Here is a 14,075-nt window from a genome sequence, read left to right as displayed (position 1 = left end):
GTAGCATATTTTTGGGTTGAATTCGGTACACTGTTGTTGGCACCCACCATATGCGGAATACCTAATTTGTTCAAAAATATGTGGCATGCGTGGGTGGTTGTCGAATTTTGATCCGTCTTCTATTCTACTTTAGGTGGAGCTTGCCTTGAACCCTTCAGTTACGAAGTGGAGATCTCTGTAAATACTGAATCAATACATTTTGCATCCTGTAACACAATATCCTTCCTCCTTGGTAAAACCAATTATACTTCATCCTATTGTTATTTCTAGAATATTATCACAGAGATTAATAATCGGATTGAATGATCAGTTTAACCTTGTGCGAGATGCTTAGCCCTAGAGAAAATCCCAAATCTATGTTGATGTTATCGATTGATGACTGTTCAGTCAAATGATCAAAACACTGTTTTAGATTTTTCTTGACAAGGTCGAATTACTGCAACGTGAAACAAATGGAGTATATACTACTTAAAGTATAAAGTATGAAATGGAAGAAGGTAGAGAAAATCTCAAATCTATGTTGACGCTACACTGTTGTAGATTTTTCTTCACAAGGTGGAGATAAATGGAGTCTATACTACTTACAGTATGAAATGGAAGAAGTATTATCAGTTAGGACCCTGTAAGCCTGCTCTCTGTTCTCTCTCTCCCCTCTCACATGCATATGAGGTTTTGTGCTACCTCCTTGCTTCCCATGTCTAAAGGCATGCAAAATTTCAAGACCAATTCGACCTCAGTTTGAAGGGATGAAAATGGAAAAATGTGCATGAGTGCTGACTTTTCGCTGACCATCAGTATATATCTTCTCTACTTGTCAATTTCATATCTTCCAAATCAATCGAGCTGGGCCTTGAAATTTTAAATGTAAATAAAATATGCGCTCTCTACATCGCCATTTTTCTTTTTGCAAACTATTTAATAGCACTTTTATTGCTAGTGCAGTGATTTTGCTATGCTGATTTCATTAATTGGCGTGTATGGCTTGAGTTTCTCTGATTCTCAAAAAAAAAACAATCTGCATGTTCTCTAAGATAGAGCGAATTTGATGTCATGTTGCTCCTATAGTAACAATGATGAGAGGCTGGGACATAAGGGATTGACTTTACAGGGAAAAAAATGGAAATGTGCATTGTGAGACAAACAAAACAGAATTGCTAAAAAAAATTCTTGACGACCTTGAAGATTTGAACAGTGGACCACATTGTGCTGAACTTAGTACTACGTCAACAAAGCCTTTTTTCCCAAGCAAGTTGGGGTAAGCTAGAGATGAAACCCAACATAAACCTATGAGAACCCATAAAAGAAGTGATCAAGTACATGTAAACAAAGTGAAGGATTGTAAATTAAAGTTCTGGTACATGGATTGCTGAATTCCATGCATTCCTATAAAGGGCCAAATCTCTGGGTACATTACTCTTTAGAATACCGCTATTCACTGGTGCTTCTGCAGGTCTGCGTCGTATATGTCCAAACCACCTTAGTCAGTGTTGGACAAGCTTCTCTTCAACTGGTGCCACCCCTGCCTTATCACGTATTCCCTCGTTCCTAATCCGGCCCTTTATTGTATGGCCACACATCTACTTTAGCATGCGCATCTCAGTGACACTCATTTGTTGGATGTGTTGTCTCTTAGTAGGCCAACACTCCGCTCCGTATAGCATCACAGGTCTGGTCGCTGTCCTGTAGGACTTACCTTTGAGCTTTTGTGGGACCACTTGTCACAGAGGATGCCAGATGCTTGCCGCCACTTCATCCACCCTGGTCTGGTTCTGTGGCTAACATCCTCATCAATACCACCTTTACTTTGTAGCATTGATCCCAAGTATCGGAAGGTGTGTCTCTTAGGCAATGGCAGACAAACAGTGGACCATATTGTTCTGAACTTAGTACTATGATATGCACAAAATATCGCTGAAGTTCATGATACCATGTTTGCTCCACCAGATTCCGCTAGTACAATTGTTTGTGCATCCATTTGTTAAAGTTAAGGTCCTTAGTGAATATCGACTACTTTAGAGGCAAATATCTCAACATTGAACTGCTAACTGTGGTCAGATGATCAACTTTATTTTCTCTCTGGTATTATCTGTCTGTAACATTATTTGGTATGCTTTTTTAGACTGGGAATTGGCAGTGGACATTTGAGGATAAACCAGTAAGCGTTTACTATGAGGAACATGAGCAGGGGACTGCTGAGAATGTGAAGAACATCCTTATGATCCCTACAATTTCTGATGTTAGCACAGTGGAGGAATGGAGGGTGGTCGCCAAAGATATTGTGACACGGAAAGGAGAACTCAGCTACCGTGCTACTATTGTTGATTGGCCTGGTCTGGGTTATTCAGACAGGCCATCACTGAACTATAATGCTGATGTGATGGAGAATTTTCTGGTTCAGCTACTGAACTCACCAAATAGTCCTGTGGCGGATGCAGGTAAAACAGAATTTACTCTTTCAGTCAACTGGTAGTCTGTCATTGCAAGCATCTTTCCTGGAATTAGTACTTGATTCTATGCACTTTGCTTTGATTATGCTTATTTGGTTCACGAATATGACTCATTCTTCTATCCTTTAATGGTAGCTTCCTACTTTACCTGCATATGCTTATTGTAACCATTGTTATGAAAAGTATATGTATGGTTCAGACTGTTTGGTGGTTCAACCAGAGCCCAAAAGTAGTATGTTTGTGCTATGCACGAAATTATGCCTGCCCAATGTTATCATTCACAGCCAACTGAAATATTCTAGAGAAAGTACTTCCAGGTTATATTCTTCTTGGCTAGTACATGAAAGCTGGCTGGCCACTTTATATTGGTATCTTACGGTTACAGGAACATAATTATCGTATGTTAGTTCGTCATGGGTAGAGTAGCAATGTAGTTAAAGGAAGCTTATAGAGTTCTGCAGACCAGCCAAAGCCACCTTGGGAATATTCTCTTGTCAGTGTTAACAAGTAGAACATATGCCAGAAAGCAGATAACAAATTCTAGTTGATCGATGTTTGTCAGATTGACTGCTGTTGTCAGTACGATTTTCAATTATTCAGTAACAGCAATCACTTTGAAAATTTTGTTCTGTTTGAATCTCAGTAGTGACTTAACGATGTGGGTGTACACTTGCACTGTCTACACTATGTTCAGATGGCGAACTGGTAGTTGTTGGAGGTGGTCATGCAGCAACCATAGCTATCCGTGCAGCTGGGAAGGGCCTTATCAGACCATCTGCGGTTGCTGCTGTTGCACCTACTTGGGCTGGACCCCTTCCCATTGTATTTGGCCGAGGTTCTGATATGGAAACAAGGTACTAAAACTTGCGCTTATTACTCGTAGTTCTTATGCTATTACGTATATTTGCCAGAGAATACTTTTATAGGCACTCCCGTGTTCTTTCATCTGTGCAACTTTGTTTATGCTCAAATCAGGTGGAGGCAGGGTACTCATTTTGTTGAGTTTATTTTAAGATAATAGTATAATACTACCTATTACCAAGATCACCACTACCAATACACTTCATTGCCAGGTTTTCAGCAACAGTTTGCAATTTTCTGTGCTGCCTTGACTACAAAATCTGTAGACACTCCATTTACAAGCCTCATGCCTATGGGCTAGGGCTATATTCCCTGACCCTTTATTCACAATATTTGTTGTTCATTGTGTATGTCAATTGTCAAGGGAGTATATACAAAATGTGCTAGGCATGAAACATACCCAGAATCGTGAGTTTTGTGAAGCTGTGGAAACATTAAGATGATCTTGATAGTCCTTAGATGCAACCGGACTATAGGAGAAAATACTCCCTTTTGATCATCATTATACTGTATCAAAGTGTACCTCATCCTGCCTTTTATTCTGTAGTGTTCATGCCTATCAGTAGTGTCATCACATGCCTTTAGGTGGGTTGGAGCATCTCGTTCAACAAACAGTAAATCTCCTAGTTGGTTCAGTACAAATCTTTCAGTTGCAGCACTGTTAGTAAAATCTTCTACGTGGTTTAGTACAGATCTGCATTTAGTTGCAGCACTGTTTTGCATACATATCTTTTCGATCGTAGGCAGTTGCAACATGGTGATGTGTAGGCCCCAGCAGCTAGGGTGCAATTGAGAAAATGTTTGTGTACGAACGAGTCTGCCTTATGCAGTGATTCATTAGTTATGTCTGGCCTTGTTTGTCATTATGGAATTTGTCTATGTGGTTGCACAGAGAAAGTACAGCAGTATTTGCAGGCACTCATTTTCCAAATTGGTTTTATGGCTTCATTTTCCAAATTGTTCTTTTGCCTTATGCAGTGATTTCATTAGTTATGTTTGGCCTTGTTTGTCATTATAGAATTGTCTATGTGTTTGCACAGAGAAAGTACAGTAGTATTTGCAGGCACTCATTTTCCAAACTGGTTTTATGGCTTCATTTTCCAAAAAAAAAATCTGCCTTATGCAGTGATTTCATTAGTTATGTTTGGCCTTGGCTGTCAGTATGGAATTGTCTATGTCGTTGCACATGGAAAGTACAGTACCATTTGCAGGCACTTCGTTTTCCAAATTGGTCTAACGGCTTTATGAGAAAGGAGATTGTCATTTCTGTGCTGCGGTACTGATTTTCATGTGTAGCCTCACGCATTTAACTTATGTTGATATATATGTATAACTGATTAGTGAAGCCTGTGGTGGAGGATTGTAGGTGTGACCTAAAGCAGTATGCATTGAAATCACACAGAATGAATACTGATGTACTCCCTCCGTCCCATAATATAAGTGTGTTTTTTACACTAGTGTAGTACTGTAGTATAAAAAACACTCTTATATTATGGGACGGAGGGAGTACTAGATAATACGTGATATGATCACCCCTATTATCCATTTTTCTACAGATACCCGGTCTGCTAGTGCATAAGATTCAAGCTGACCGCACTAAAATAATTTTTGACCTGTCAATAACAGGTACGGGCTTCTACGAGGAACCCTCAGGGCCCCAGCCATTGGCTGGATGATGTACAATCTTCTGGTGAGCAACGAAAAGTCCATCCAGTCCCAGTACAAGTCCCATGTGTATGCCAACCCTGAGAATGTGACACCGGAAATCGTCGAAAGCCGCTACGAATTGACCAAAAGAAAAGGCGCGCGATACGTCCCTGCCGCGTTCCTGACGGGCCTCCTCGACCCTGTCCAATCGAGGGAGGAGTTCCTGCAGCTGTTTGCCAAGTTGGATGGAGATGTCCCTGTTCTAGTGGTGTCGACGCTGAATTCCCCCAAGAGGTCCAAGGCCGAGATGGAGGCTCTCAAGGGCGCCAAAGGCGTGACCAAGTTCGTGGAGGTCCCGGGCGCGCTTCTGCCGCAGGAAGAATACCCCTTGGCCGTTGCAGAGGAGCTCTACGACTTCCTGCAGGAATCAGGAAGATGAGCCACATGTGTGAGGGAACTACACTGGGGTGGCCCTGACTGAGTTCATCGACTCATATCGCCTTTTGCCGGTAAATTTTCATCGACGCGCCATGTTGTTGCACCCGAGCTTTTTATTTAGAGACAGTAAAGCAGCACCATCCGTTCATGGGCGCCACCACTCATACCGGACGGAGCCTGCTTCTGACGGAGCTGACGTCCACACATACATACAGCTCCAATTTGTGTAAAAAAGCACACTGCCCTGACCAATAATTGCAGTCCATCACAGTTAAGCCCATCCCCGTGGCTCCAGTCCACAGTTAACCTTGCATCATCACCCGATGGCGTCCATTCATTGCACATGGAGGTAGCAGTTCTCTCCCAGGTCACCTGGTTTTCTTCCCATTGATGGCAAGTACATGCCCTACCACTGCAAGCCAGGCACTGGTCTCCACAGGTAAACGTCTCTTCGCCCTTCCTTGTCCGACCCGTGCATTTCACCTAGCCCTAGGCGGCGACGGCGTGCGGCAGCGGCGTCCTCTTTCGCCGCCGGCGAATCAATGCTTGAAGCTGAGAGGTGCTCGCTCGCGGGCTGTTGTACGTATCTGGAACTAGAAGCTCAGTCTGGTACGCACGTTGCGGAGGGTGCTCGTACTGTCGTACAGGCCGATTCTTTGATCAGTAATTATTGGGGCGTGATCCCAGCGGCTGGCCGTGCCGCGGCCATCAATGCCGCATTTAGTGAAGCCTCCCGAGGCCAGCGGCGGCCTCCGGCACGCAACCTCACCGCCGGGCTCGGTCCCGGCCGCCGTGAAACCCTGAGAGCTACGCGGCGGTGTCGGCATGGTCCGCGAGGTCGCCGTCGGGGGCGCCCACGTGGCGCCCCGACGGGGCCCGAGAGGGACGGGCATTCAAGCCGGTCGAAAGGGAGGCCGGGGTGGCAAGTGAGGTGTCCCGGCTCCGGAGGTGGACTTCCTGTGCGCCGGTGCTCCATCATGACCCCTCCCGCGCTTGATGACGGTCCATGCGATGCAACGCAAGACCGTGGGCGCTGGCCCGACCACTGTGGAGTCGTAGCGTCGTCTGGCCCGGGGCTTCAATGCCGCGAGATTGGTAGGGTCTTGGGTGGGTATATGCCTGGATGGATGTGTACTGGACTGCGGCAGTGGTATTGGACGAGCACGCCTGTATGCGTGTGCGCGCTGCGTTTCTCCCGTTGTGGCTGTTTAAGATTGCGTGGAGTGTTCGGGCTCACGGCATCTAGAGCCTGGACGATGGCACTCCGGCGCAACCGAAACACCGGAGCAAGAGGATTTCAGGCAAAAGCTAGAAGCACCGGGACACCGATCTCCAGCTTATTATTAGTTCACTTCGCCCCACGTATAGCCGTGGCAAAAAAGCGTCGCTTGTTTGGTGCCAATGCGTCTACGAAAAGTCCACTAGGAGCAGGGACAGGACAGCACCAACAATGCAAAAAATAGGCAGCAAACGGGCTTGTTTATTAATCCTTCTGCATGGGGACAAGCGTCAGCTGTTAGGGCCATGCAAGCAACCGCCAGTGCCATCCATGCCGATGCCGATCCCCACCGACTCCTAACAAGTCCAAGTTTGCTTCGCGATCCCGGTAACCTTTTCTGGTTGCTTCCGTCGTCTCGGACGGGCTTTCGGCACGAGTTTCCTCTTCTCCCCATGGCTTCAGATTTAAGATGCAGGCGACGTGCCGCGTAAGATTACTATAAATCGGTATGAGACTCGCGCTGCAACTGATTTCTCCAATTTTGGGTAAGAAGCTGCTTCGGATGACTTCACTTCGCTTTGGCATGCAACGTTCTCTCTTCAAGATAGTTTTTCTTGTTGCGGTGATTTTCTCATTCTCAGGGTAGTGTAATACTATGGTCGAAGAACAATGACACCTTTTTATTTGTACGGCAAACCGAGAGAGCGGTGCACAGATGCAATAGAGTGGAGATGAAATGGAAAGACAGATGATAACAATAGTCTGAACCAAAAGGATTGGATATATAGGTAACCTGGGCCGATAACAGCGTTAACAACAGTTCACATTCCTTTCTAATGACAAAAGGCAGCGCTTCTGACAAGTTCTCGAGAAACACCAGGTAATATCAAAACGGACGAACATAAAGATATTCTGAATCAGTGGTGACGGATATCCTAAGAGATTCACATTATTAAGAAGCGCATCATTCATTATTGAGCAGTCTTAACATGATCCCTCTTACCTTCTCTTTTCATAAAAAAAGGGGGGTCAAAGGGAGATTTTAAAATTTGCCCTCGTTATTTACTTCCTGAAGCACAACAATCTTGAACTGTCGGCCGCACACCAACTACTTCATAATATACTAAAAAAATCGAAAGAACATCTCCAAAAGCTACAATAGCAGAAAATTATATATATAGAAGCCATTGTCATGACTATATTTTACTCGGTAGAACATGATATACACAACATGACAAACAAAAACTGATGCTGATTAATGTTGAAATACATAGATGAGAATTGTACGAATCAAAGGAGAGGGAACCCTAGGTGTAACACCATACAGAAGTGGCGCGGTCGTACTTCCCTGTGCGTGAACCGTTGGTCGCAACCAAATGCTACATAGTTACAAGTTTTGCTTGAGGGCACTTTTTACAAAGCTATATTGGTGAGTATTTTCTATGATCAGTACACCATTCTCCTAACCACTGCATTTGACAGCGGAATTTAATACACACAACCCGACAAAGATGAAACAATTCCTAGTAATATCAAAATGCACGGGTATGCACTACTTTTCCGAATCAGAATGAGTAAAAACACCTTTTATTGAAAAAATGCACTACTTTTTGAATGAGAGGTGCCATAGGATGTTGATGGTGAACCAGTGTGCTACAAAGTTAACATTTACTCGTGGAAGCTTTTTTCTAATAGGTAAAAGATTATCCCAACTAACTTTATTTTATTCCGTAAAACAATAAGCACAATATAATACAAATGAGAATTAGTGCTCGCAATACGAGAAAGGATGGATGCCAACAATAGTTTGAATTAGAGGACATGCCTAACTAAGCCAGATGATGACACATGTAAGATGCAAGACACTCAGCCATCGACTCCATGAAGCACCCATGTCTTGAACAGCCGGTCACAAACTAAAATCTTCCACATGTACGTTATATAGTGTAACAATATAAAAAAATAAAAGGAAATCTAATAAGTAAGCTATTCCCCTAATCGACCGGATTTTACACAACAATAAGTTAGCAACCTCCGATCGAATGAAAAGGTGGTTATGATGCTATGAACTACTAGACTGAGGATGTTGACATTGGTAAGAAGGGGAGCACATACCCTAGGATGGCTAGCAACATCAAAGATGCACAGAGAATGACTACTCTCCTAATCAAAAGTGATACATAGGTGCCCTAGGATGTTAACTGCAAAAAGAAATAGGTCACTCCAATTTACTCCATGAGGCACTTTTTTTAAGGTGAACCAACGCTAGAAAGTTAGCATTACTTGAGGAAGATTTTCTGTAATCAGATAACCGTCATCCCAAGTAACTTCATTTCATTTTCTAATGCAACACATACGCACCAAGAAAAACAGAATTCGTCCTTGTAACACCAGAAAAGGACGGTGACAACAATAGTTTGAATTAGATGAGATGCCTATCAATAACCCTAGGATGTGGACATAGGTGAAATGATATATAGTAGGGTGCTTACTGCTGAAATATATTGCCCCCTCCCCTCTCCCACGAGAAAAACCCCTAGGATGTTGACACATGCAAGATGTAAGTCACTCGCCATCGGCTCCATGAAGCACCCACGTGTTGCATCACTGGCGACAAACCAAAATCTCCGCAAGGTACGTTATATAGAGCAACATATCAAAAAATGGAACGGAAAACTAACCAATAAGGAATTGTCCCGGTCGGTTAGATTTTACACATCACCTACACAACTACTGTGAACTGGAAACGAGTAGCATTGAAGTGGTGACGTAAAAACAACAAACTCTGATCGCGTCAGAGGTGGTTATGGTGCTATGAACCACTAGAACGAGGACGTTAACACCACTAAGAAGTGGGCGAACTCCCTAGGATGCCTAGTAACATCAAAATGGACATAGAATGACTAGTCCCCCAATCAGGGGCAATAAATAGGTGCCCTAGGATGTTAACAACAATAAGAAACAGAGCACTCAAGTTTACTCCATGAAGCACAAAAATCTTGATTCTTGATGTGAACCAATGTTACAAAGTTAGCATTTACTCGAAGAAGCTTTTATGCAATGACTAAACCATCTTCCCAACTAATTTTATTTCATTTTATGACGAAATATACACACCAAGACAACCGGAAATTAGACACATGGATGAAAAGAATAGTTTGAACTACATGAGATGCCTAGGTACCCTAGCTCATGGTGACACAAGTAAGACTTACTAAGGCACTTACCATCGACTACATGAAGCACCCACATGTTGCATCGCTAGTCACGAACCAAATGCTCAGTGCTACATTATAAAAGGAAGAATAAAAGCAACTAAAAATCTAATAAGTAAGTTGTTCCCTTAACCGATTAGATTTCACACATGATCACAACATGCCTAAGCCCAACACAACAACTTTGAAACTAGCAACGAGTAGCATCAGAGTGGTCAGTTAAGAACGACACATTCCGATCGAAACGGAGGTGCTTATGATGCTATGCATGTCTAGATCGAGGATGCTGGCACTGGTAAGAAGTGGAACACACTCCGTAGAATGCCTAGTAACTTCAAAATGCATCAATAAGGCTCACTCTCAGAATCAGAGGTGATACGTAGGTGCCCTAGGATGTTAACACCAATAAGAAACATAGCACTCGAATTTACTCCCATGAGACACAAAAATCTCGAGATGAGTCAATGCCACAAAGTTAGCATTTACTTGAGGAAGCTTTTTTCAATCAGTAAAGCATCATCCCAACTAACTTTGTTTCATTTCATAACACAATACACACACCAAGGCGGACTGAAATTAGACACATGAATAACGACAATGGTTTGGACTACATGAGATGCCTAGGTACCTAAAACAAAATCTCAAAAGAAAGGAGAATTGTGAAACGTGGAGTATTGTTGGAATAGGACTTACAACTTTCACCTATGTTACCCAAATAATTGGTTTCGGGTTAGTAAGTTTTACGATCGACAACATGAAGCACCCACGTGCTGCACCGCTGGTCACGGACCAAATGCTTCGGGTTTAGTAGAACACTTTTTTAGAGCTACACAAGAAAGACAAATAAAAGAAAATGGAAATCTAATAAGTAAGCCGTTCTCCTAATCAAATAGACCTCACAACACGCCTAAGCCCAACACAACAACCGTGAACTGATATCGTAGTGTTCAGGTCACATTTTGATGGAACCAGAGACATCTATATCAAGGACACTGACACCGGTAATAACTGGGTTCATCACACAGAAAGTGCCCATTCTCAGCTCGAGCTCAAATGAGCTTGGTGAACAATAAAATCCAAAATAACTGAAAGAAAATTTAAAAAGTACGATTTTTTTTGCGGAACAAACATGAGAAACTTTTCACATACTTGCAAAAATTTTCATGGTGGAATCACATTCGTGGGGCATGAAAGAAAAAAACCAAAATCAATGCTCCAAAATGCTTCTTTTACTTTGTTTTGTACTCTTCTTAGACTTATGTTACACTTGCTTCGAACTTGTAAGGGTCTTAGTTTAAGGCCGGATAGATGCCTCCGTTCCAAAAACAGTCTTTTTCCTTGGCATCAATTTTTTTTGCCCACACCTCCGCCAGTGTAATTCTTTCACGGAATTTTGCATGCATGTGAAATTTTTCTCAATGTTTATTGAAAAATAATATCAAGTTTTTTTTAAAATTTTACGGTTCATCCGAGCTCATTTGAGCTGGAGCTCAGATAAGCCGCGTCCGGACCACAGTCGCTACCGACTCCATTACCCCGCACGCACGCACATAACCTGATCGATCGAGAGAAGCGACCGTGCGGGTCCGTGGCGAGACGGACGTGGCTCCCTCGCGCGCGCTCGGGAGCATTCGCGGCGCTCGGCGGCAGACCGATCGGTCGGTCGCTTTCGGGCTCGAATCAAGTGAAGAGCGCGGACACGTCCAGCGCGCGCGCCGCGGCCACGCCACGGTCTAAGGTACGTTTCGTTTCACACTTCGCCTTTGTAGCTGTAGCCTGTAGCCCGTGCCGTGCCTTTCGCGAGCCGACAGCCGATCCATCCACGGGGGTCCCTTTCTTGCTGTTATCGTCCGTGCGTCGTGTGGTGCTTTTCCCATTGAAATCCTGTTGACAAAGCTCCTTAACTTTTTGTCCTTCTTACGGTTGAGCGATTTTATGAAGAATTTCTGCGCCGGATTGTGGCGATTAATGGGGCCTCAGCTCGATCTTCGTCTTCGATTTGTTCTCGGAGAGAACATCTTTACGAGATTAGTACCCTTGACGGCTACGCAAACTCTTCCCTCCGAGCTTCACCGGTGAACCCGTGACGTGGTTCAGAATAAACATCTTTATATGTTTATTATTTTTTATTTTATTTTTTGCGATAATTTTTTTGATCTATTCATCTTCAATCATGACAATACAACGAATACTAAAAATAATAAAAATTACATTCAGATCCGTAGACTACCTAGCGACGACTATAAGCACTAAAGCAAGCCGAAGGCGCGTCGCCGTCATCGCCCCTCCATCGTCGGTGTCGGACACAACTTATTGTAGTAGGCAGTCGGAAAATCGCCGTCATCGCCCCTGTAGAACCAACGCACCAGAATAGCAACCGCCGCAGATGAAGAATAATGTAGATCAGAAGGATCCATTACAAAAACACACGAACGTAGACGAACAATGACGAGATCCGAGCAAATCGACGAAAGATAGATCCGCCGGAGACACACCTCCATACGCCCACCAACGATGCAAGACGCACTGCCGGAATGGGGGCTAGACGGAGAGACTTTTATTTCATCTTCAGGGGCTCCGCCATCTCGTCTTTCTGAGCAGGACATACCCCTAATAAAACTGAAAAAAGCGACTAAAAACGGAGCCCTCTCGTCGGCCCTTGCCGAGATCCACCGTGCTCCCATGGCCCTAGGGCCACCAGAGAGGAGGCGGACCTGAGGTGGCGCAGGAGCTTTGTGAACAGGATTTCAATGGGACCTGAGGCGGCGGCGGCTAGATGCGATCCGATGGAAAAACACTTTTTTATCTTTGTGTTTATTTGTTCTTAGAAAAAACATCTTTGCGTCAAAGCTCCACACATGACTTCGTATTAAATCAGTGACACTTTTTTGAGAGGAAAGAAGTACTTGCCCTCGCAAAAAGAAAAAGAACACATGACTTCGTACTAAATCAGTGACATTTATTTTGAGAGGCAAGAAGTACTTGGCGTATGAAAAAAATTCAGATAAGACTGCAATCCCCTAAATTCATACGTAGTGTAGCGGCGTGGCGCCTTTGACCCTCTTGGTTGCACACCATGTCATGTACATTCAGCCTAACCGGACAAGTTTCTAGCCGCGTGTGCGAACCAGAACTGATTTCGTTTTGCTGGCGGCGGTGGTGCGCAGTCTGGGATAACCCCTCACTGCACCGCAAAAGTCTACGGTCCATCCATGAACGGCTGGAGACGATTTATACGTTAATTTGTACGTATATGTATAGGTATATATATGCATGGCCGCACCCACATGCATGCATGCATGTCGTTCGTTTGTTGCGTATGAACATACGTTGCCAAGTTTCTAGTATGCTGACAACACCACTTCGTCGTCGTGTCCTCACTGCTCTTGTCCTGGTCCCAGGAAATACAACATATGGTCTATGGGGATGTAACCATAAATAAAATAAGATAATGAAGTTTGAACCAACATTCGATTTGACTTACCAACCTTCGTATGTTCAATGCAATCAACTTATGGGTGTGCAAGAAAATATTGCTGGTGGAACATAGTTTTTCTTATAACATAGCATGAGAGCTACATATTTTTTCTTTTGAAATGAGGTAAAAGATTTGCCATTTTCATTGAATAAGAAGAAAAGTATGATTTAGTACATCACAGACCCGCCAAAGCGAAAAAAAGGACAAAGGCCTACTCTCGCGGCATGAAATTACACAAATATTTGGCGCCCGCCATAGCCCAGATAGACGCCTCCTCCTTAATAGTTCACACTATCACCGCCACAGGCGTCGCCTTGGTCCTGAACACGCGTGCATTCCGCTCTTTCCAAAGCTCCCAGCTTACAAGGTGGAGTGCGGAGGCCAAGGCTCTCCTCGGGTGCGCATTGTTGGCGAGCACTTCGTCCCACCAAAATCTTACTGTGCCAAAGTTCAACCAATGGGCGGTATCGACATCAAGATGCAGCCATGCAAGGACCTCCTTCCAGACCCGAATGGAGAAGCGACACTTGAACAGAAGATGTGCCGCGGACTCTCGCACTTGATTGCAAAGCGGGCAACGATCACAGTTTGGCCACCCACGACGCTGCAGCCTGTCCGCCGTCCAGACCCGATTTTGTGTGACCAACCATGCAAATAATTTACATTTTTTTTGGGGGGGGAGGGGGAGGGGGGGAAGCCTTCCAGACAATGGTTTGCAAGTTGGATTGAATAAGACCAGCAAATTGGGCCAAGTAGGCCATCTTGGCGGA

General features: G+C 44.1%; 1 protein-coding gene across 1 annotated transcript in view; it reads left to right on the top strand.

The window, feature by feature from the left end:
• The window catches only part of LOC119301731, a 7,346-nt gene extending 1,673 nt beyond the window's left edge, over window positions 1-5,673 (top strand). The window contains exons 2-4 of the mRNA XM_037578713.1: window positions 2,120-2,435; window positions 3,142-3,301; window positions 4,935-5,673. Coding sequence (XP_037434610.1) covers window positions 2,120-2,435; window positions 3,142-3,301; window positions 4,935-5,394 — 936 coding nt within the window. The 3' untranslated portion in view covers window positions 5,395-5,673. The remainder of the gene's footprint in view (window positions 1-2,119; window positions 2,436-3,141; window positions 3,302-4,934) is intronic.
• The last annotated feature ends 8,402 nt before the right edge of the window (window positions 5,674-14,075 follow it).

Source organism: Triticum dicoccoides, chromosome 5A (assembly GCF_002162155.2).
Source record: "Triticum dicoccoides isolate Atlit2015 ecotype Zavitan chromosome 5A, WEW_v2.0, whole genome shotgun sequence".
NCBI classification, from domain to species: Eukaryota; Viridiplantae; Streptophyta; class Magnoliopsida; order Poales; family Poaceae; genus Triticum; species Triticum dicoccoides.
Note: the sequence above shows the minus strand (reverse complement) of the source record. Positions and strands in the feature narration are given on the sequence as shown.